Source organism: Columba livia, chromosome Z, assembly GCF_036013475.1.
Source record: "Columba livia isolate bColLiv1 breed racing homer chromosome Z, bColLiv1.pat.W.v2, whole genome shotgun sequence".
NCBI classification, from domain to species: Eukaryota; Metazoa; Chordata; class Aves; order Columbiformes; family Columbidae; genus Columba; species Columba livia.
The window spans coordinates 2,430,485-2,455,291 of record NC_088642.1 but is presented as its reverse complement, the minus strand read 5'-3'; the positions used below and the strand labels follow the sequence as shown (position 1 = coordinate 2,455,291).

Here is a 24,807-nt window from a genome sequence, read left to right as displayed (position 1 = left end):
CTGAAGTTGAGACAGTGGTTTTCTTAGTTGTATTCTCGTTTTTCCTTTCTTTTTCTTGGCAACATGCATCACACACCAAAGGTAACATCTTCCCCCCCGGCAAGGAAGCCCATCTGTTGGGAAACTGCTACAACCCCATGCACGGATTTGACACACTGAAAGAATTTGTGTTTCTAAAGGTGGTTTTGTTGAAAAAGAAAAAAAACAAATCCACCTCCCAACTGCAAAAAAATCCTTATAACAGTGAAGCAAGCTATGTAGTAAATTGTTGTCTGACTGATAACGAGGGATTTCTAGCTTTCTGGTTATTCGTCTGCCTTCCTTGCTGGGTAAATGTGTCAAGGCAGCTGGTTTGGGTCTGATTCTGTGGCCTTTTGCACTTGGTTGTCTCCTGGTTCTCTCCTTGTTTTTCCTTCCCTCATTCATTTTTGTGTTTCTTTTAATGGCTCTGTTTTGATGCAGAGTGGCGTTTGCCCGCTCTGTGGCATGTCAGGCTCGTGGATGGCACCACGACGTGGCAGCTGTTAGGCTCCTGTCCTGTCACTTGGGCTTTTCTGCATCACCAGCAACCAGACCTGAGACTGGAAACGCTATGAAACGTATAAAATGTTCGGCCAGCCGTGGATGCATCAGTATCTGAAAAGCCTGAGGCTAAATCCAGCAGCAGTCACTTTTCAAAGGTGTTTACATTTTAATCAGAAAATGGTCAGACCCACGATATAATAATTTACGTTTCTGTGCTTGGCATTGTTTGGAATCTGGAAAAATACCAGTTATAGAGCAGCAAATCCAAATGGTAGACGTGATGTGTGTGCTCACAGTAATACCTGGATGGGGGGAGTCATGGTTCATCTGGATTGCTTTCATTTTTCTGTAGTTACTGTTCATACAGTTTTCTGGGTACAAAAGGTGGCCGCCGGCAATAAACTGCTCCTTTCATTCTCTGCTTTAGAAAGACACATCGCTAATTACTTGTTGTTGGAAATGGGCTGGGCCGGGAGAGAGAAAATATTGCTGCTGCAGTAGCTCATTAAAAGGAGATGCAGGGAAGTGGCCGCACTGATTGGCAGGAGTTCAAACCCCAAATGTAGGTGGTCAAAGGTCCTTCTGCCAGTTCTGCTGCCAAAGTGTCAGCTTGCAGACGGTTATTTGCAGAATTAAAACACACGGAAGGTTTCACCTGACCTGGAGGTGCTGAGAAGCAGATAAGAAATAGGAGAGTTGTCCTACATCTGTGTGGTCCAATCATTCCTCACCTCTCAGGTGTGGGGCTGAAGGAACCTCCTTCTCCATGGCTTTGGAAAGGTGATGATGGAGGGTTTGACCAGGCTGCCCAGGGCAGTGGTGGAGTCACCATCCCTGGACATGTCTAAAACACATAGAGATGAGGTTCTTAAGGCCATGATTTAGTGCTGGAGTTGGGTTAGTGGTTGAACTCGTTGATTTTGAGGCTCCATCCAACCAAAACGATTCTATGACCATGTTTTGTTCCTCTCTGCCCAGCCCCAGAAGGCACAAAGCAGAAGGTGCCATCTCACTGGGATGTGATGTCCAACAGGTCTTCACTGATGGGAGTAGAGAGCAATGGGGTGGGTTTTGGAGGCTGGGCAAGAGATGTGAAAACTGATGATGGTTCCTCACGGGACCAGGCTGGAGCCTCTCCTTGGATCTCCTAGAGGTCTTTTTGGTTTGATTTTGCCATCATCCCATGCAGGCACAAATAAATAAATCTGTGGGCTGCTCAGGTGGTTCTCAATTTGTGTCCTGGGTGTCTCAGAGCAGAAGGGGCCTGCTGGATCACAGCAGTATTTAACATTTATTTATTATAAACTCCCTGGGGAGAGTGAATGCGAGAGGGATGCTGGACAACCCACCACAGAAGGAGGTGGCCTCATCGGTACGTGAAGTATTTGTGCCGTGGCCGCCTTTTATAGGAAGCATCCCTTGTTCTCAGCAAAACACGGGATCGTAAATCCCGTATGGTGAGAAAAATGTTTACAAGGATCTGTCAGGGTAACTCTGGAGCCTGTCACAGCCTTTATTTCTGGGGAACAAATCTGCAGAGAGGGGCTGCTCTGCGTTCCTCCTGCCCTACGTTGGAATTACAGAGGAATGTATGGGAGGATTGGCATGGGAACTTTTTCAGCGTTTATCTAGAGTATAAATAAGGGAGAGACTCAGGATTACCAACCGGGATGCCTTAAGTGAGTTATTTAAGTCCGTATTTAAACGATGGAGGCCAAGTGGTTGGAAAGGTTGGCTTGGGCGTGGGCGTTTGCCATTTATTGGAATTTGATGGGTGTTGGACCTTTTGACCACTGAATTTTGATACAGGTGCCTAAAACTGGAGAAGCCTGATGCTGAGTGCTGCATTTCTGCCTGAACTCTGTATTTTAGAGATCTTTTCCAATCATCTTACCTAGGTGTTAGCATTGAGTGTTAGCTCCTGGCAATGTATTTGTCAATTAAATCCACTTCCAACTTTTGATATTCGAGTGGTTCTCCTGTCTTTGATGGCCACAACCTTCAAAGAAACTTGTTGCGTGCGGGAAAGCATTTTCACCTTTCAGCATCCATCCAGTGGAAGTGAAAACATGGCAAAAGCGACCTCTTGATTTTGTTTCCTTTGCTGATGCCCGAACAGGTTGAACCTTGGGTGGGAGTGAGAAGTTGTGTGGTCATTGGCTAATGATATGTTAGAACATTGGTTTGTCTTGCTGAGTTGGGGCAAGAATTATTTTAGGAAGATCACTTCGTGGACCAGCAGTCTTGCTGACAAGGTTGTCGTATCGGCATATTTTCCACCAAAAACTCCCGTTCTTCACTTCAGGGAATGATATTTGTGTGAGGCTGGAGTCTCTGCCCCCTTGGGATGGTTGTGGGTCCCACCCTGGCATGGCTGGGCTGCTCAGTCCAGGTTTTGGAGAAGTTCTGTCTTGGGGTGATGGAGAGAAGACGATTGGAGCATCTTCCCTGTGGGAAGGGCATAGGGATGGGGTCCTCTCACCCGGGCTTCAATGAGCTGATGGAAATACATTCCTGTTCCTACATATCTCTCTTCTCCTCATCATGAGCTCATGTTTTCTTCCATTCTTTTGGTTCCAAGTTCCCCTGTGCTGTTGCCTCCTACCCATCTTGCCCCAAATGGGTTCCTTCTCTATTGCTGCTCTTCACGTATCAGACTCGCCACTCGGTTCCACAAGTTCGACAAGCCTGGAGCATCTTTGGGAGAAGGTGAAGAAACAGAAATGTCATTAAAAATGCTTATTCTTATTGAATTTATTTGCTGATTGAAGTTAAACTGTATAATTGCCATAAACTGTATAACCTTACTAGAGCAAGAACCCCATTTAGATCACTGTTTAAAATAACAACTATTAATAATAATTATACATTACAGTAATGCTGATAATAATTAAGTTATAATAAGCACTTTGCACTTCTGTCAGCTTTTCTGCTGCCGATTCTTTGTTTTGTGGTCATAGTAATGAGCACAGCATGGGCTTCATAGGAAAGGTTTGGAAGGTGATTTTCAGACCCCAGAGACTTGGAGGCTTCGTGCTTTGATGAAACAGGGGGAAGAGGAGGGAACAGCAAAAAAAATACATATTTGAGGTTGATCTCTTTTAATTATCATTAAGGAATGTATCTGGGGTCTGGGAATCCTTGGTGGTAGATTTTGTGCCAACACGGATCCAAGGGTTGGTCACTCCCTGAAGAGTTCTCAAGAACATGTGTTTGCTCAGTTTGGGAAGACATTCAACTGCTTTGATGCTCAGTTTTGGAGTTTTCTTGGGAAACCTCTTGTTTGTAGATGTTTTGGGGTCAAGGTGAGATGGGAAACCTTCTCCAGGCATGAAGACACCACACATGACACCAAAAAGAGCAGGACCCATCCAGCCCATGCTGCCTTCCCATCAGAGAGTGTTAATTTTGTTAAAGGAGAGAAGGTGTATTATTAGTGTGGAGAGTAAACCTTTGGTCTGGATCTAGGTGACTTCTTCCCTTCCCAAGATCACAGTATCACAGTATGTTTGGGATTGGAAGGGACCTCAAAAGATCATCTAGTCCAATCCCCCTGCTGGAGCAGGAACACCCAGGTGAGGTCGCACAGGAACATGTCCAGGTGGGTTTTGAATGTCTGCAGAGAAGGAGACTCCACAACCTCCCTGGGCAGCCTGGGCCAGGCTCTGCCACCCTCACTGAGAAGTTGTTTTTTCTCAAATTTAAGTGGAACCTCTTGTGTTCCAGCTTGATCCCATTACCCCTTGTCCTGTCATTGTTTGCCACCGAGAAGAGCCTGGCTCCATCCTCATGGCACTCACCCTGTATATATTTATAAACATTAATAAGGTCACCCCTCGGTTTCTTCTCCAAACTAAAGAGCCCCAGCTCCCTCAGCCTTTCTTCATAATGGAGGTGCTCCACTCCCTTAATCATCTTCGTTGCCCTACGCTGGACCCTCTCCAGCAGTTCCCTGTCCTTCTGGAACTCAGGGGCCCAGAACTGGACACAATATTCCAGATGTGGTCTCACCAGGGCGGAGTAGAGGGGAAGGAGAACCTCTCTCGATCTACTGACCACCCCCTTGTAATACACCCCAGGATGCCATTGGCCTTCCTGGCCACAAGGGCACAGTGCTGGCTCATGGTCATCCTGTTGTCCACCAGGACCCCCAGGTCCCTTTCCCCTCCACTGCTCTCTAATATGTAATTTCCCAACCTATACTGGAGCCTGGGGTTGTTCCTGCCCAGATGCAGGACTCTACACTTGCCCTTGTTAAATTTCATCAGGTTATTCCCCGCCCAGCTCTCCAGCCTGTCCAGGTCTCTGATGGCAGCACAGCCTCTGGCATGTCAGCCACTCCTCCCAGCTTGGTGTCATCAGCAAACTTGCTGATAGTACACTCTATTCCCCCTCCAAGATGGCTCCTGTCGAGGATGAAGGGCCACCATTTTTGATCCAAAATCTGCTTCTCTTAATGGACCAGGCACTTGAACCAGGAACCAGCTTGCAGGACCCAGCCAATGGACCTCTGTAAACCTGTGATGGTTTTGGTTGGTCAAGCATGTGCGTCTCACACTTGGTAGAATTAAGTAGAGCCCAGGAATCAATGGGTAACAACTCAAAATTTTGGCTTGAAAAAGCTTCTAGAGGACGTTGGCCCAAACAACCCTCATCTGATCTTTGGGACATCTCTGGGCAGGATGGTGGAATTGGAGAAGGCACTTGTATGATGATTGGGAGAGACTCATCTAAAATGGGTGAAACTCCTCAGGAATAAGTACAAAAAGTCAACTGAGAGAGCAGAGGAGGCTTTTTTTAAGTGATGAAGTGCTTGAACGTCATCTCATGGAACCCTAAAACCATTCAGGTTGGAGAAGTTTTCCAGCCACTTGCCCAAAGCAGTGTCAGCATCAAGTTTGGACATCACCTTGCTGCTGTAGCGATCGGGCATGTGTGGTTCTAACTGTGAGCCCCAATATCGGAAGGGAACATGGTCAGAAAGGGGAGTTCAAAGGACAAACTCAGAAAACCCAGAGCTGGTCACTACCAGGAGATGCCCCAAAGTCGAGATTTTTCTTGTTGAGCCTCTTTCTTGATGCTCTGGTTTGGGTGACAGTGACCCCTGCACAGATGTGTTGTCCAGTCTCTGTGTCATTACATGATTCACACCGACAAAACATATAAAGAAGATTACAGACCATAACTTGTTCGTTTTTTATATTATTATGGGGGCTGGATGTCAACCAACTTGTTGTCCATGCTTGGACATCTGCTCTGGAGATCATTGTATCCAGTGATGATCCTATCTCAGGTGGTAACTCATCACCCTTAAAAATAGAGGTTTGCCTTCCTGTGGGGAGAGGTGAAGGTAATACACGACGACTTGGGTTTAGAATTTCCTACTGGAGATCCATAAATATCTCAAATAGATGGTTTGTGGTAATTTGGTGAACCTGGTGACTTCTGACAAACCCATTCTGTCCCAGTCCACCATCTGTCCTGTTGCTAGTCATCAGATGCTCCTTGGGCATAGGGTGAGCACCCCAAAAATTGCCCTGGCCTTGATTTCCTCTTAAAAAAAAGGGGGGGGGGCAGAAAAGACTTTACATTGTATTGTTTGGCCCCAAGGGATGGATGATGCTTGAAATGCTTGATCCAGCTGTATCACTTTCCCCCTTCCTCACGTGGTCCAGGACTTACTGCAACCACCTATTCTCCCCACTCTTTCTTTAGCGCTTTTTGTTTAGTAATTAGTGCTTTCCATTTGCTAATTGGCACTAATTAACAAAAAAGCCAGAAGCATGCCCTCCTCCAGGGCTTCATGCTCTCTGGGGCTCCTCTTTTTTATTTCTTCTCTGTAATTTTTTTCTCTTTTTTAATACGCCACATGATTTTTTGTTCAGGAGCTAATGTGTGATATTGATCTAAATAATGAGCCTTTTTGACAGTCTGGGCACATTTGGGAATAAATCCTTGAGCAGATGAAATCCTGAGGCCAGAACTGCTCGTTCTTGGCAGTTCCCAAACGAAGCCACAATTGTTCAGAAGTGACAGATGAGAAATAGTTTGGGAGCTGGAAATTACACGAGCTGGGAACAGATTTTTTTGTTTCTTTTTTCTCCTTCCCTTCGGAATTCGCTTGGTAATTTTATACTCGTCTCAAAACAGACTGTAAATACAATTTTCCTGGTGAAGGATGAAATCTTGGTGTCCTGCAACGCGGTGGGAGGTCTCATGTCTTCCCCCACCGAGGTGCAGGGAAGGAGGAGTATGAGTTTTACCACAAAACACTGAATCCAAAGCTTAATTCATGCTCAAACCTGTCCAGCTACAGGAGCTTATGGTTTATTTTCTTTAAGGTGTGATTGACACTCAACCATGGAGAAATAAGGAGGAGAAGATCGTCATAAAGCCTCTAAATCTTCTGTAGAACCATTCTGCAGAGAGAGAGAGGTTCTAAAAATAGGTTTTCGGTTTCACCCCCATGTGCAGACCTCGCTGGGCCATTTACAGCTGCGCCGTTGACTCATCATCATTTATTGCTGCCGTCCTAGAGAAGATTTTCAACTATCATCCTCTTCCTTGCACCCTTGTCAATCATCTCAAGCTTATCACTCTTTACCCAGCACATCTAATGCCTTGGGCTTTTTAAATTCAGCTTTTTTAATGTTTTTTTCTTGCACAAGTGTCTGGTGGTTTTCAGTAGTTTGGTTTTTAACAAGGAAGATAAGCAAAATGTCTGGTGTTATCAGAATATTACTGAAATGTGACTTTTTTTGTTTGTCCATGAATGGAAACTCTAAATGTGACCATCTAAGTTTAGTATAAATGTTACTAGATGTACAGCGAAAACATTCCAGCTATGATAACCAACAGGCTTTGGCTACTGGTATTTTACTCTCTTTATAATTTCTGGGAATTAATTTCTTGCCTTTGTTTTTAAATTTTACTCTTCAGGCCCCCTCTGTTCTCAGTGTCTCTCCTGAAGGGATGGAGAACTCATCGGTGGCGTCGGCCTCCTCGGAGGCGGGGAGCAGCCGCTCTCAGGAGATTGAGGAGCTGGAGCGTTTCATCGACAGCTATGTCCTGGAGTACCAGGTGCAGGGGCTGCTGACAGATAAAACGGAGGGGGACGGAGAGAGCGAGAAGACACAGTCCCACATCTCGCAGGTGGGTGAAGGGTGGGAAAGGGGCTGAGTTGGGGATGCGCATCCAGCCGAAACAGCCTTTTGAGTGTTGGGTTGTAAAGCAGGACATAAAAAAAGGGTGAATTTGGGGCAGCTTGCTTGTTCAACCAGGCATGAGGTTGGTGGAGGTCTCCTGACAACTGGGTTTTGTTTTTTCGTGATCTCAAGGTGCATGCCCTGAAGCTTTTTGAATTCTCCAAGGTTCCTATTTATGGAAGCACAAGTTGTATGAGGAGCAGCTGAGGGAACTGGGGCTGTTTATCCTGGAGAAAAGGAGGCTGAGGGGAGACCTTATCACTCTCTACAACTACCTGGAAGGAGGTTGTAGCATAGAGAGAGTTGGTCTCTTCTCCCAAGTAGCAAGTGATAGGACAAGAGAAAACGGCCTCAAGTTGCACCAGGGTAGGTTGAGGTTGGATCTTGGGCACAATTTCTTCCCCAAAGGGCTGTGGGGCATTGGAACAGGCTGCCCAGGGCAGTGCTGGAGTCACCAGCCCTGGAGGGGTTGAACGGATGTGGAGATGATTTTATTTGTGCTGTATTTCAGAGGATGTGAACAGCCAGCAAACAGAGAGATAGTTATAGGGAGGATGTGGTTTGGTGTTGTCGTTAAGAATGATATGGTCGGTCCTAGTTAGTTTTGTTCCTAAAAATTGACATTTTAGGTCCAACACAAGGAGAAATGTCGTTGTTCCTCCAAGGGAAATGGTTTGTGTTCTGGTGCTATGGTGTGCTGAAGACGTGAACTGTCAAAGGGATAAGGAGCCCATGGTTCAGGAAACAGGGAGCTCCGGTCTGTGCCCTTGGGCTTGTAAGGCTGCCGTGATCTTCCGTTTGTGACAGAAGTGCTTTCCTACCCCATGGCATTCCTGGTAGGATAAAATATTTAGGTTAGAGCCTAGTTATGAGGATGCAATAAGAATAATAAGAGTATTAATTGCTTACAAATGAGGCCCCGCTTCCACAGGGCTTTGTTTTTACCTTTAAATTAGGAGGAGTGGTTGAGGTAGGAGGAAAAGGTGCTCTCCAACTAGTTCCTGAGGTCCTCTGCCCTGTGCACCCCAGTGTGGAAAAGCCAGTGTCCCCAAGTCCAGCAGAGCGGAGTTTGTGCTCCAACCTGAACCTCATGAAGCTCAACAAGGCCAAGTCCAAGGTCCTGGGGTGCATGAGGAAGAATGACCAGCAGGTCACGGCAGGTTGTTCCTCCCTCTCTGCTCTGCCCTGGTGAGGCCACATCTGCAGTTCTGTGTCCAGTTCTGGGCTCCCCAGTTTAAGAAGGACAAGAATTACTGGAGAGAGTCCAGCGGAGGAACACAAAGATGCTGAGGGGTCTGGAGCACCTTTCTGATGAGGAGAGACTGAGAGAGCTGGGGCTGTTCAGTTGGAGAACAGGAGCTGAGAGGGATCTTATCAATGTGATAAATATCTCCAGGGTGGGTGTCAAGAGGATGGACCAGACACTGTTCAGTGGTGCCCAATGACAGGGTGAGGGGCAATGGGCACAGACTGAAGCACAGGAGGTTCCATCTGAATATGAGGAGAAACTTCTTTCCTTTGAGGTGCCAGAGCCTGGCCCAGGCTGCCCAGAGAGGTTGTGGAGTCTCCTTCTCTGAGACATTCAAACCTGCCTGGACACGATCCTGTGTGACCTGCTCTGGTGAACCTGCTTGAGCAGGTGGGTTGGACTGGATGATCTACAGAGGTCCCTTCCAACCACAACCGGTCTGTGATTCCTGCACCCAGGTTGTGGCAGCCCCTAGTATCGTTACAGACTGGGGGATGAATGAGTTCAGAGCAGCCTTGGAAAAAAGGGCTTGGGGACACTGGGGGGTGACAAATTGGACAAACCTGTTAGTCCAGAGGAGGTGACTGAAATGATCCGAGGCTGGAACAGCTCTGCTGGGAGGACAGGCTGAGAGAGCTGGGGTGTTCAGCTGGAGAAGAGAAGCTCTGGGGAGACCTTATTGCACCTTTCTGGACTTAAAAGGGGCCTGTGAGAAAGATGGGGACAGACTTTTGAGCAGGGCCTGTTGTGATAGGACAAGGGGTGATGGGTTTAAACTAAAGGAGGGAGATCCAGGCTGGACATGAGGAAGAAATTGTTGTCCCTGAGGGTGGTGAGAGCCTGTCCCAGGTTGGGCAGAGAGGTGGTGGATGAACCATCCCTGGAGACATCCCAGGCCAGGCTGGACGGGGCTCTGAGCAACCTGAGCTGGTGAAGATGTCCCTGCAATAGAAATACTATTGAAATGGGAATAAATTACAAGTCAGAGTTTTGCAACCACTTGCAGCCTGTCCACACCTCTGCCCATCTTCGGGACAAAATCTGCCAATTCCCATGGTAGCCCATGTACAATTTTTGCCTTAAGATCCTTGGTTGCAACAACCAAATCCATCTTCCACTTGTGGAAATGGTATTTCATCTCTCCTGGCTGGCCTACCCTGAAAAAAAAGGAGCTGCTGGGTTTTTTATGTCAGTTCTGGGGATGCTGCCTCTAAAGATGGTTAGGTTGTATTTTAAAAGAAAAAGGAATAATAATGAAAGATCTGAACATTGAAACGTCTTAGAGGCATCTCAAGATAAGCAGCTAAATGTGGTTTTACCACAGACCATAGGTGTCTAAGTTTAATTAGGATTTCTATGTGAAACTCCAACAGAATGCAATATTTTAGATTTTTAGGGCTGTATGTGGGACAAAAAGTGAGGACGGGCTTTTAGATAGGGCACCCACTTATCGAGTCATGTCTTAAAGAATGTGTTAAGAAGAAATTATCTGTTGTCTCCCACAGATATTAATTGTCCCACCTCATTCCTGAAATTTGTAGAAACATAAACACACATGTACCTTGCAGCTCGCTGGAGTAACCCTGATGGAAATGAGCCCGATCCAAGGTGGAATGTTCCCTTTTAATGAGAAATGAAGGAAAAAGGATGAGTTTGTGGTGAAGGCACTAGACTGAGACCAAGAAAATTGTTTTTAACTGTGAGGTTCTCCTGGCAACATATTCTTTAACTTTGGCCAGGTTACTTTGTTTCCTTGTGGCTGTAATAATGTTTTTGGATTTTCTTACCTGAATCCATCATCAGGCTAGAAAATCCCAAAGTGCAGGTGTTCCCATGGTGGAGGTGTCTCCAGTCTTGCTCCCAACAGAAAAAAAGAGGGAAATTGCAATTTTCTTTGGCTGTGGCTGTAAGAACAGGTGAGATTTACCTTGGGAGACCTTTCCAAGCACGTGGTCTGCACTCAAAATTGTTAAAGGAGACATGGAAAGTTCTAGCAGAAGGTTTTCAAGCATGATAGAACCATAAGCTTGTCCAGCTAGGTCAGCAGAGGTGGCAGAAGAACAACGGGCAGCTCGTTAAAGAATTAATTAAAGGTGAGGCTGAGGTTTCCCATCTGTTTGAGCTACATAGAGATGGTGAACAGTTCTAGTGGTGGCTCTTCCTCTTATTTTTTATCTTCATCCTTCCAAGAAGTTCTCAGGTAGTCGTTGTTTGTATGGAATTGACTTTTCATTCTCTCGAAACATCAGTCTTGGTGGTGGAATCCAAATGGTGGATTGGATTGCTCCATGGAGCAACCAAACACTTCCAGCGTGAAAATCCTCAGCATTGGGGCTGGTGACCAAGGTTCTGGTTCAACCTTTTTGCGGGGGTGACAAAATTACTTTAGGATTAAACAGCATCTTTCACATTTGTCTAGTGAAAGTTGCTTTTTCCTTTTTTTCTTTTTTTTTCCCCAGTATGATGTAGCCCTTCCTTTTTTTGATGGGGGGAAATAACCCAACAAATGACTCCAAATTGAATTGTTTTCTGGAAGCACCTTGCTGTCAAACGCTGGGGGGAGCTGACTGAAGCAGCTTGTGATCCCCCAAGTCTGGGAAGACCTCTGATGCCCTTCACCATGGGGTGACAGCAGGGCTACCCTCAGGCTGCATATCACAGCTGTGGCAATGGCCAGACCTGTAGCTCTAAGCTCTTTTTTATGTTTTCTTTACAATAAAAACAGTTTTTTTGGCAGCTCAGGAGTCCTGTCTGTCCCTGAAGTGAACAGAGGTGGGAAAGGCATAAAATTCCCAACTTTTCTTGGAGAACTACATGGAAAAGAGTAATCAATTTGAGCTGCCGTGGTGCCCACCACACGCCTGAGATACCCAACACCCTTGGAGTCTGTAAGGAAATAGTGGAGACGTTTTTATTGCAAAGCATCATTTCAGCTGCCTTCCAGAGATTATTCCCCCTGCTCACCATCAGCGGGTGCAACATTTCCAAGCCAAAGCCTTTGAGATTGTCACTAAAAGGGGGTGACCCGCATGCGTACGCTGATGCTGGCGCCCACACAGTGTTTTCTGTGCGATGTGGACTGACGCAGCAGTTTTCCCCGGCTCGGTTGTTATTCTAAACAGTCCTTTCTTTTTTATCCCTTTTGCAGTGGACGGCAGATTGTAGTGAGCAGCTTGATGGCAGCTGTTCCCCATCCCGAGGGAAGGGCTTGTCGTCTCACGAACACAATCAGGTAAGGGTTGTTTTTAGCTCTTTCTTACCTAAAACTTTGCCTTTATTCTGTGTGGCCTCAGTTTTAACTTTCCCTCTCCCACCGAAACCATGGGAGATGGACAACATCCCGATGTGCGGGTAGATGATCTGACCAGGAGTTTTTTGCTCTGCGATAAAAGGGAAATAAATATGGCGTGTCCAGTTTATTCCTGAAGAGCTTCTTATTGTCACCTGTGTGAGGAACATCTTTGGAGCATCAAAACTGTCTTGGAAGTATGATGTATAGATGAGGTGAGGGATCCAGGACAAGGGCAAACGGCCTCAAGTTGCGCCAGGGGAGGTTGAGGTTGGGTCTTGGGAACAATTTCTTCCCCAAAGGGCTGTTGGGCATTGGAACAGGCTGCCCAGGGCAGTGCTGGAGTCACCATCCCTGGAGGGTTGGACAGACACAGAGATGAGGTTCTCAGGGACATGGGGCAGTGCCGGGGGTGGGTTAATGGTTGGACTTGATGATCTTGAGCGTCTTTTCCAACCAAAATGATTCTGTGGTCTTAGGTAGCTGTGCTTCTCAGTTATGTGCTGCAGGACGAGGATGGTATTGGAGGGAAGAGGATTAAATGGGTGAGAGGGTGAACTGGGAGAAGAAGCCAGATTGCACATGCTGAGAGCCCATGTTGGGTTTGCAATGACAAAAAACAGGTGTGAGTTGGTTTTGGTGGTTGTATGCAGGGTGAACATCAGTGAAGAGTTGTTGGAATCTCTGGACGTGACTGTCCCTCCTCTGTGCGAGCACTGACGTGGGAGAAGGTTGGAAGGGTGAAGGTATGGTTTGGACTGTTGTCACCTGGTCGAGGAGCTACTGTGCCACCGTGAGACCATCAGCCCTGTGACAGCAACATTGTCCCAAGGAGATATGAGACTGAGCCAGCTGCAGGAAAGGGTGTAAAGTGGCATTTACAGTTGCTGCGGCTGATGGGCATTCCACCTGGAGAAGAAGCTTCAGGCTGATGGTTTTGGTGCTCTTGCCCTGCTTGATGTCCTCCAGGCTTCAGTCCCACGTGTGTGATCTATGAGAAGAAGCCTGGAAGCCCCTTAAAGGGTGGCACAAGAATCCATGCCAGTCTGAGTGGTGTGTGTTGCAACTCCCACATCCCATTTTGGACACGGCTTTGTGCTAGGAGCTGGTGGACTGTGGGATGGGGACTCACATGTCCCCTTCCACCATGTGCCTGTCCATGCAGGTCCAGGGCAGTGACTGTCCCCTGGTTCTGGGCACTGCTGAGGCCAAACCTTGATTCGTGGAGTCAGTTTTGGGCCCCTCACACCAAGAAAGGCCTTGAGGTTCTGGAGCGAGTTGAGAGAAGGGAACGGAGCTGGTGAAGGGCCTGGAGCACAAGTGTGATGGGAGCAGCTGAGGGACCTGGGGGGTTCAGCTGGAGAACAGGAGCTGAGGGGACACAGGGACACAAAGAAACGGCCTCAAGTTGCACCAGGGGAGGTTGAGGTTGGATCTGGGCAACAATTTCTTCCCCAAAGGGCTGTGGGGCATTGGAACAGGCTGCCCAGGGCAGTGCTGGAGTCACCAGCCCTGGAGGGGTTGAACAGATGTGAAGATGAGGTTCTCAGGGATGTGGGGCAGTGCCAGGGGTGGGGAAATAGTTGGACTCTGTGATCTTGAGGGTCTTTTCCAACCAAAATGATACTGTGATTCTATGCAGAGGTGCTAGGATCATCTGTGCAAACAACTGCACACAGTAAAGACAGGATCTTGTTGTGTAGCAAGGTTCGTGCTGTGCAGAGACGCGGCTTTGGATGAGCTTCTGACGGTGCCAGATGGGTTTGGGAATTTAATTTCTTCTAGTTTTGATCTGCTCTGAAATATTCGGCAGCAAAACCCCAACTGGGCTCCTTCCCACCATCCCAGCCACCTGCTTGAAATTCATCTGGGTGGCTGGTCGTTCCCATGGAGGCTCCTTGGCTGGCTCGGTGTATTTGCAGGACCTTCCCTGGGGGAGAAGGTCCCTGGTTCTTCACCCAGGGGCTCAGCGGATGGGCCCGTCCGTCTCTGGTGGGTACCACAGGAGGATGCAGAAGTCACCTACAGGTGATACTTTCCTGGCTCAAATCAGAGCAGCCCTGACAGCTTCCACCTACCCTGTGCCGTGCTCTCTTTTGTTTCAACTTCTGGGGGTTTTGTTTTTAATTCTTATTTTTATTTTTTTCTCTTTTCTTTCTTTTTAATCTTCCCTCTTCTTCCCTCTTCTTCCCTCTTCTTCCCTCTTCTTCCCTCTTCTTCCCTCTTCTTCCCTCTTCTTCCCTCTTCTTCCCTCTTCTTCCCTCTTCTTCCCTCTTCTTCCCTCTTCTTCCCTCTTCTTCCCTCTTCTTCCCTCTTCTTCCCTCTTCTCTATTCTTCTTCTCTTCTTCCTCTTTTTCTTTTTCCTCTCCTTTCTTCTTCTTTTTCTTCTTCTCCTTATTTTTTTCTTCTTTTTCTTCTTCTTTTTTGTTTTACTTTTACTTTTATTTTTATGTGTTTTTTATTTTCTATCTTATTTTTACTGTTTTTCCTTTTTAAAAATTTTTATTCATTTTTAAAGTTTTATTAATTTTTATTGTTCCTGCACATCAAACCCATTTGATCTCCTCCAGCACAGTGCTTGTTTTCTCTACACAAACACTCACTGATGCCCATTCTCTTTTCTCTGCATTTGTGCTCTCCCATCCTGCAGCAGAGCTCAGAATTCTCTCTCTCCATGTTGGGCTTCCTTTAACAGTGAGCAACAAATTTTCCTTGGCACCAAAGCGGAGCTGCAAGCTATTGTTCTTCTGTCTTGGCAAGCATTTCTCTTTCCGTCACTGATGTACGAGTGAAACGCCGTTGGTGAGAAATAGCTTCAGTTTATTACCATTTCTGGGTATTGGTTTTTCACTAGTAGCTTTAAAAATTAAAAGAAGAAAACACTTACAAGGTGTTTGTCTTGAACATGAATTATAAATCATTCTTCAAACCTGCTAAGGAGAAAACTGGCTAATTATTTCCCAAGGGATGTTAAGGCGTTTTTTTGGTTGTGATTTTTTATGGATTTTGAGGGGTTTGGTTGGAAAACCGAATTCCTCTTTTTCCCATTTTATTTCTGGCTGAGATTTCCGCCTTGCCAGTTGTGCGATACATACCGGTCTCAGTTGAAAAATACTTGGATGTGAGATTTCTGCTGGCGTCAGCCACTGTGAGAATGTGAGTTATGTATTGATAACCCTCATATGCCTCACGCAGTTCTAACCTGACGATCAGAAAAATGGAAATCCAGGTTAGTCCTGCAAATATATTGAGTGTCTGGTTCCTTTTCTGTGAAAGCAGAGTAGTCCAGGGCCACATTTTCAAAAATAATTGGTTTCCTAAAGGTTAGAAAGAGACCAAGTGAAGCTGAAAATCCCTCTCCGCATCCCTAAGTACCCGATGCCTTTGAAATTCTTGTATTTAGGATCCAGTGAGGTTAGAGCAAGTAAAAGAAATATTTTGATTTTTCTCTGTGTATCTATATAGACATTTATATGTAATATGTGTGTATATAAACATTCACGGGATGTTGTATAAGCATGGGGATGAGAACAATTCCTGGATAATGTGCAATTTAAGGGTAATAATAAGGTGTCTTGATGCAACCTGCAGTCCAGGATATTCCTACATTGCTGTTTTTCCATTTTTGTTGGCTTTTTCTGGGAAAGACCCCTCCCCCCACCGTACTTGCCCTGTTCTTACACTCCTTGGTGAGATATCCACTACTAGCAGATGTGTGCAATAAATGGGGGTCATTGCCTGTAGGTTGACACTTGTGCATCCTGTACAAAGCAGCGGCTTAAAAATTGAGAAAATTCCCCCTTTTACTCTGCTCTTTCCAGTTCTCTGGGCAGGTGGGTGTGAGAAGACACTTTGGTCATAGAAGATCTCATAATGTGTGTTTTGTGTACTCCTGGTGTGCTGAGAAAATCCCTGTTTCGTAATTATATTTGGCTCATTTATAATTCTCTTTGTTTCCTGCTGTGAACACTGAGTTTGCTCCGTGCTCCACTAAACCCTGCGGCATTTCAGTGACACCCCCCAAAAGGTCTTTTAGCACCACATGAACCTTGGGTAGAGAACACTCCATTGGTGTCCATGAGATACTCTCATATTATTGCCTCAATAAATGAGGAAAGTTTAGATAATAGAATGATTTTAAATCTTCTTCTGTTTGGATTTTTTTTTAAAAAAAAACACCCGGTGGGAAGATTTTACATAATACTTTATTTGCATTCCCCTCGTGAGGCTGTTGCAAGTAGGAAGCTCTTTGATATATTTCTGAGAGCGATTCATTAAGTAAAAGACTTTTCGTATGGTATTTATTTAGGGAGCTGTGGGAGCCCTTGGTACATGAAAAAAGAAAAACAAAGGAAGACAAAAACCAGAGCGGTTCTGCGGGTTTGTCTCATTTCTTCAGGTGGTGGGAGAGAGAGCTGAAAATCTTTTCTTCCCGGCCAAGTTCATCCCTTCCCTTTGTGGTGGCTGTCACCCCTTGTCACCAAGCAGAAGACTGCAGTGTTAGTCAACAGCAGCTGAACATGAGCCAGCATGTGCCCAGGTGGACAAGAGGCCACCAGCATCCTGGCTGGTACCAGCACTGGTGTGGCCAGCAGGCCCAGGGCAGTGACCGTCCCTGTGCTGGGACCTGGGGAGGTCAAACCGTGAATCCTGGGGGCAGTTTTGGGCCCCTCACACCAAGAAAGGCCTTGAGGTGCTGGAGCGAGTGGAGAGAAGGGAACGGAGCTGGGGAAGGGGCTGGAGCACAAGTGTGATGGGAGCGGCTGAGGGACCTGGGGGGTTCAGCTGGAGAACAGGAGCTGAGGGGACACAGGGACACAAAGAAACGGCCTCAAGTTGCACCAGGGGAGGTTGAGGTTGGATGTGGGGAACAATTTCTTCCCCAAAGGGCTGTGGGGCATTGGAACAGGCTGCCCAGGGCAGTGCTGGAGTCACCATCCCTGGAGGGGCTGGAAATACACAGAGATGAGGGTCTCAGGGACATGGGGTAGTGCCAGGGTTGGGGTTAACGTTTGGACTCGATGATCTTGAGGGTCTCTTCCAACAAAAATGATTCTATGGTTCTAAATGGGACTGCAACTTACTTTACTGCTGATTTCCATGTGTATCCATGTCCCACCAGGTGCAGAAGGAAATTGTTGCATGGTTGGGGGACCTCAGAGGCTTGTCTGGTTGATGGTCCTTGTTGCTATCCTACTGAGCAGAGAAGGACCTGGGAGTTCTGTGGGTGACAGGATGACCATGAGCCAGCAACGTGCCCTTGTGGCCAAGAAGGCCAATGGTACCTGGGGTGCGTTAGGAAAAGTGTGACCAGCAGGTCAGAGGAGGTTATTCCTCCCCCTCTGCTCTGCCCTGGTGAGGCCACATCTGCAGTTCTGTGTCCAGTTCTGGGCTCCCCAGTTCAAGAAGGACAAGGAATTATTGGAGAGAGTCCAACAGCAGGCTATGAAGATGGTAGGGGGTCTGCTTGCCAGCTTAAAAGTGCTGCCATCAGCAGGCAGCGTGTAATACCCCAAAACTTTCACTAACCAGGTCAACACTAGAGATTGGGGGGGTGATGCTTGCAAAGAGGGTGGCAGGATCTCCCCACCGAAGATGTAAGTAATTTCCCTGTGTCCGGCTTTAGATGCCCGTCCTTGGGTCCAATCTGAAACACGGTCGTTTTCATTGAATCATAGAATCATTTTGGTTGCAAAAGACCATTAAGATCATTGAGTCCAACCATTAACCCAAGTCCACCTCTAGACCATGTCCCTGAGAACCTCATCTACGTGCCTTTTAAACATCTCTGGGATTGGTGACTCTACCACTTTTCTTGCTCAGCAAAATGTGAAGGATGATCCTGGGGGCAATTTGCTGTTCTCCATCTCAGCAGCCTGTTTGTGCCATAGCCCAGGGCCAGCCTGTACACTGAATTTGGTTGAGGTTGGCCACCACAATGAAGACGCGTTGGGACAAGTGGGTGCTGACAGATGTTGCAGTCACCTTTGTCTCATTTCTGAAAGAAAAAAAGAAAGTGAAAAACAGAGGCTTACTTTGAGGCCTTGCCAATGAATACAGGTTGGTGTAGTCGTGCCTGATGGAGGATGAAATTAAATCTTTTCAAGTGGGGTGACCTGCCCACGATCAAAGAGCAGATCAGAGAAAACCAGTCACTTAATGGTTTTCTGCCTGTGAGAGCTGGGTGTCACCCCCTTCTGTTCAGTTATGGTCAGAGAGGACTGAGAAAGAAATCAAGTCCTTTAGGTAATACATAGGTTTAACTTTCTCTGGACTTCTGTTTGGGATACGTCTCATGAAGAACCACCACACCTTGTGAAGCAGACACCAGCTTTGATGTCTGAAGAACTGAGAGTGAGATGCTTCACTGCTTTGCTGCCTGATTTAGGAGAACGGTTGCTGCTCACAGAGGATGGAGGAAGGTGTCTTCTAGGTCTGGTGTCACTACTGACTCACCTGGGAGAACATCTCATCACCTGCAGTTTCCATTTGTGTAGAGTGGACAAGGAGATGCCCATCTTCCACACTCAAGTTTTGTGAAACTTGCAGTAGCCAAATTACCTTTGAGGTCTCCGTCCTTTTTTCTTCCAGATTTGTTTGAATAGGTAAACACGTGCTGAAGCTCTTGGCAGAAGAGGGGTGATGTGAACCATTCCAGGGCAGTGGTGGAGTCACCATCCCTGGAGGTATTTAAAAGATGTATAGATGAGGCTCTGAGGCACATGGTTTAGTGCTAGATTTAGGTTATGGTCAGACTCTATGACCTTAATGGTCTCCTCCAACCAAAATGATTCTGATTTCCTCCAAGGCTTGGTCAGGGATCACTGCTGGGTTTCTATGGCACATCTGAAGTTCTCATTGCCATTCTGGGTGCTTTTGGTGCCCCTTCTCCTCCCCATCCATGTGTATAAATGAGATATCTAACACATCCTTGGCTAACATGTCTCTTCTGAGGTTGTCTGAAGGGAACACAACCACAAAGGCTGGACTTTTACATGTGGAGTCCAGAAGATCTTGTAGGCTTAATCTTCTGCACTTCCAAACCCATCAAGTCTTTTGGTGCTGTATTGTCACACAGGTATGGGTCAGACCTTACTTCTCCTAGTGGGACAAGAGCTCCAATCGTAGAATCATAGAATAGTTTGGGCTAGAAAGGACCTTCGAAGCTCATTTAGTCCAACCCCCTGGATGAGCAGGGACATCTTCACCCAGCTCAGGTTGCTCAGAGCCCTGTTCGGTGTCTCTTCTGCTGTTCCTTTGCCAAAGCAGTGAGGAGATACCATCCCAGACTGGAGAAGTTTGGGGTAGGTGGACATGGACCTGGAGAGGGTAGGAACAGAGCCAAAGTTGTTGGGTTTTTTTCTGCGTGATGTTTTTATAAGGGTAAGTTTTCTGTTTTTCGTATAGCTTTATGAAATACATTGAGAAGAAAAGCTGGAATTATGCCCCTAGGGAAATGTTTAGAATATTTTTTTTTTTTTTGTACTTTGAAATCATTAAATAATTGGTTTTATAGAAATTGTTCCATAGAAAATATGGAGTGGTTGTTCTAGAATAGACTGGGTACAGCAGGAAGATTTTGCATCACATACTTGGAGTCCAGTGTCAACATTCTACATAACTAGAAGATTTAGCTGCAGCATGAAGTGGGCATGTGAAAACCACCTCTGCTGCTGAAAAACCTCAAAAAGGACTTTTTACGTGGTAGCTGTCTCCTCTTCTGACCAGGATTAAGACCCAAATGTTGGGAGTCATTTGAAGGACACTCCAGGGAACTTCTTGTAGATGCTGTGGTGGGACAGTTGTTAATGTTGGGGGATATCTCAGAGGCTTTTGTGTCCTGAGAAATCCTCTAGATTTCTGTTGACTTTCCTTTTCCTCTGCCTATGAACATTGTACATTGAATATTGAGATATTTTTTTTGTACAATCGAATGTGAATCCCGTCAAGAATCCACTGATGTTTTTGTACCACTTCAAACTTACGGTATCACCATGGTTGGTCTACACCTCTACCAACTTCATCCATACTTATCATCACTGAGAGCAACCACGTAGCAACCACGTAGGTGGTCACTGTGTTTCCATTTATTACCTGCGTGTCATGGAAAGCAATTTCCTTTTTCCACAAATCGTCTTTTTCGAGCTCACACTGAAGCAGCAGAATGTATTCGCTCCTGAGCTGGTGAAGGGAGCGGGATTAATTGGTTCACGCCGCGAAGAGGTGGTAGCTGCGAAGGTGAAAATTGCAGTGTAAGTGAAACGGATTATTATTGCTAATTAAAATGCAAATGTGTGATATGACAGCAAGTTTCCTAGTGTTAATGTGCACAAGCCTCGCTCTTCCCGGGAGGGTGAAGAGCTTGGCTGGGACGATTGGCGTGGATGAGAGGAGCTGCTAGGAATCCATCTGTGGAGGGGGTGACATTTCCATCCCAGCCGCGAAGGTCCCATCTCCTGCTGGTGAGTGTAGACCGAGAATGGTTGGTGCATGAACCCAAATAAGAGCTGGCAATAAGAGTTCAAGGGGCTTTTTTGGCGTATTGGGAGAGACTAAGAGAGTCTTGGTCTTTTGAGGACACAACAGAGTGTAGTGGGGCCAGGTGGTGGGGTTTTTATGATGATGCTGGTGGAGGGTTTTTGTTGCTGGGTTGTAGTTTTTTAAGGAATGACCGTTACCTGTGTACTCTCGCCCACTCCTCCAGCATCACCCATGAGGTTGGTGTGAGCTTCCCTGCCACGGGACATCTGCAGAGAGGGGTCATTTTAGCACAAAAAGGGCTTTATTAGATGACACAAAGGCACCACAACCACCTGGGAGAGTTTCTGGTGAAGGTATTTCTATTCCAGGGACTTGGTAGCCGTATGAAGTTGTTAATCTTCGGGAATTAGTCAGAAGTTTAGGTAAAGTGTTGAGCCTGGCTGTGCTAGTGAGTCTGAACATGCGTGTATTTAGGTTGTACTTAGTTGGGCTGTTTCAGCTTCAACAGAAGTTTCAACCGTTTTTAGTTCAGCAATTTCTATTTTAAAATAATTTAATTTTAAATATTAATAGCAATAGGGTGTGATAAAGATAAGGAACGTGAACAGGGAATGACAGAAACCGATTTAATGAAAGTGGTAGCCCTGATTTTTACCTAACCGGTTCATGCTGTACCTGTTGGCTTGTCTTGTTGAGTTTGGACGTTGATACATGGTGGTACCGATCTCCTCGTTTCTCACAATGGTTTTATTGTGGACAGCCACGTTTCTGGAACTTGCATGGCCTCAGCTTGTCTGCAGGTGACCGCAACCAAAAGTGGAGTCAACCACATATAACTGAATGGTGATATTTATTTTTAATTTCTTTTTTTTTAAAGCAAAGAGCGCAGACACTGACTTGGTCCCACAGTAGAGTTGGCACAAAAATTTTCCATGCGTAGAAGAACAAGATGTTCAGTGTGTAGAACAGAGCACACTGGTGGTTATTATAATCTTTTAAACAACTGGGTGGTGAAGGTTCGATTCTCCCAACCACCTTTTCAGTTGACGGGCGCCTTTCCCACGTCAAAGATTATTTGCACTTCTTGAGACGCCTGCAAGACTCGCTCTTCCCCAAGGCTTCCTGAAGCAACCACCTCCAACAAACTGCATCAATCAAGGTTTCTTTTCTTCCACATCAATTTAAGAGCTCCCTTAACCTTGTGCCAGTTGGTATTTCTCACCAGAAGATTCAGGTCGCAGTGTGGCAAGGAGGGAAGAAGGTGCTTTCTGCTGTCGTTGTGGGGGAATAACCTCAACCTCTCAAATCTAATCGATACACAACTTGAAAACCAGTTGACCTCCTTTTTTGAAGTCAGTACCCATTTTAGGCTGTAGGAACCGCATAATACTTGACTTTACTTGAGACTTGCTAGGTTTGAGGATGGAGAACGTAAAGCTGGAGCAATGCAGGAACCGGTACTGATGCATTTTGCTTCCAGTCCCTCCTGTTGGATGAATACTTCCATGTTTCACATATAAAATCATAAAATCATAGAACAGTTTGTGTTGAAGGGACCTTCCCAGCTCCCCCAGTGCCCCCCCTGCCATGAGCAGGGACATCTTCACCAGCTCAGGTTGCTCAGAGCCCCGTCCAGCCTGGCCTGGGATGTCTCCAGGGATGGTTCATCCACCACCTCTCTGCCCAACCTGGGACAGGCTCTCACCACCCTCAGGGACAACAATTCCTTCCTCATGTCCAGCCTGAATCTCCCTCCATTAGTTTAAACCCATCACCCCTTGTCCTATCACAACAGGCCCTGCTCAAAAGTCTGTCCCCATCTTTCTCACAGGCCCCTTTTAAGTAGGGAAAGGCCACAGTAAGTTCTCCCCAAGCCCTCTCTAGTCTATGCGTGGGGAAGAATAAAATTTACCTCCTCTATTTTTAAGGAGGATTAATATGCATATTCAGCAGTGCCACATCCTTTGAAACTGCTTGTATATCCTTAATTCCTCTCCCAAGCCCAAACCAACTTTTCAGTCAGTTTTTCCCTCTATGTAGTCCATCGTTTGGGTCCAGCTCCTCACATACCTGAAAACAATTGGAGTTGGCCAAAAGACACACTACACAAATAACTATTTTTGTGTATTATGGAGCTGTTCCCAATTTTCTCTTTTATTCTCCTAGCACTTGTTCTGCTGTCAAGCAACCTGTAGGTTTCTTGTTCCTTGCCCCTCAGGGCAAGATGAGTCATGTGAAAACCAGAATAACTCACCAAACCAGCCCTATCTACCCAAACATCCCACAAAGTGCTTGGGGAGAAAGGTGAATATTGTCAGGGTAATTGCTCCAAAAGCTTTGCTCAGAGGCTTGGGAAAGACCTTTGAAGTGACCTAAGATGATTAAAAAAACCATGAAATCACGGAGCGCGGAATATTCAACTCTTTCAAGTACTTTGAAAGTCTGGGAAATACCAAGGGGAGCAAGTGTTTCAGGACTGGCATGAGGGGTGACGCTTCAAGAGGGTTTCTCATGTCTCAGACATCCTTGTGGGACTACCCAGGTCCCTGTGGACACTGCCATGGGCTAAGACAAGGGCAGAACCACCTTGAACTTCAAGAGCGAAGTAGAACAAGGCGTGAACTCCTCTTTGCACACAATGGCCAAGTCCAGGTCACTAATCTTGGGGCGCAGACCAGGGCCCAGCTCCACCAGTGCCACATGGGTTGGATGGGGCAGGGACACGGCCGCACAGCAGACATGAAGCCACCTAAGGTGATGCTGCCCAGTGGTCCAGCACAGGCCTTAACACATGTGGGAAGATTCAGGCAAGACATGAGGAAGGAATTTTTGACACACTAGATGAGCTTTGAAGGTCCCTTCCAACCCAAACCATTCTGTGACTACAGCACTAGAGCTGAATGTTATCTTCACTGAAGGCTCCCCCAATGTCATCCCTTTGCATTGTGTAAACAGAACATGGCAGAGGTCTCCAAGAAAGCCATATGAATAGACATGGTTTTGTAGGAACTTGCACGTGTGGTTTGGGAGCTGGAGCTCTCCTGGCTCACCACGTCGGTGGTTTTTGTGGGTGTGGGATGGCGTTACCCTTGACTAAAGCCACCTGTTTGTTGTTTCTAGGAAGAGTGGGATCACAGCAGCAGCGGGAGCGCAGGATCCCGGCCGGGCTCAGGCTCCAGACGTGGGTCTGGATCCAGGTCCGGCAGCCGCGGGAGAAGCAGCCAGTTCAGGCAATCGATCAAGGTATATCTGGTAGCGACGTGCTGAAGTCATGTCCTTTGCTTGCTGTTTATCGGAGGCGTCCTCCAAACAACGTGTTCTCTGTGTGTGTCAACACGTAGGGTGTGAGTGCATGTCAATTATGAAGGACACCTCAAAGACCTACTTAATTCACGCATAATTAGTAACGTGGCTGTAGTTGTTCTTCAGCCTCAACAAGTCTCTTGAGATGTGCTGAGCGCCTTAATATTGGGAAAGAAGTCCCTAGTCAGCTGGTTTAGTGCAAAGGAAATTAGCTTTTTTTCTTCTTTTGAAGTCTTAGTATTTTAATTTTAGGAAATTAAGAGCTGTCTGTAATTGTTTTTTGGCAAGTCTTTATTACAAGTCGATAAATGAGTGAACACCACATAGGTGGTGTTAAATGTTGACCTTGAGTCCAGGTGCTTTCCGTGGGAGCCATCAGCAGGGCTAGATGGGGAATTATCTTCCCTGGCACAAAAGACTATTGGAATTTGGGTTTGGTTTGGTTTTAGATCCATTCCTTAAGCTCAGACCAGGGACCTCTTCTGCACACATGAGCGTTGGTTGGGTCACAAGTGGTGGATGCACTCTGAGAGATTTGGATCCAGTGGTCAAATTCCTGGTTGGTTCATCCATCTCATCCATCCTGGAGACTCTGAAGAAATAATTTGTCCTCCTGAGCAATGTCCTGGTGGCAGAGGACCCACAGAACCGTGTCATTGCTGAAAAGTGATGTTTTTTTTCTGGTAGGAATGAGACTAAGCGTATCTTTCTTTGTTTGAGCAGCGATAATACTGTTTTTCTCAAAACAGCTTTAT

The 24,807-nt window shown here is 46.4% G+C and overlaps 1 protein-coding gene across 12 annotated transcripts in view; it reads left to right on the top strand.

The window, feature by feature from the left end:
- Nucleotides 1-24,807, top strand: part of CTIF (cap binding complex dependent translation initiation factor) — a 152,333-nt gene that overhangs the window by 19,606 nt on the left and 107,920 nt on the right. For 8 of the 12 annotated variants that reach the window (XM_065046832.1, XM_065046834.1, XM_065046833.1 and 5 more), the window contains exons 2-4: nt 7,465-7,677; nt 12,128-12,211; nt 23,870-23,992. In XM_065046832.1, the coding sequence (XP_064902904.1) occupies nt 7,498-7,677; nt 12,128-12,211; nt 23,870-23,992 (387 nt within the window). In that variant the 5' untranslated portion in view covers nt 7,465-7,497. Of the gene's footprint in view, nt 1-7,464; nt 7,678-12,127; nt 12,212-20,571; nt 20,731-23,869; nt 23,993-24,807 lie in introns of those variants that run through there. The other 4 variants (XM_065046835.1, XM_065046837.1, XM_065046839.1 and 1 more) reach the window with 3 other exon arrangements.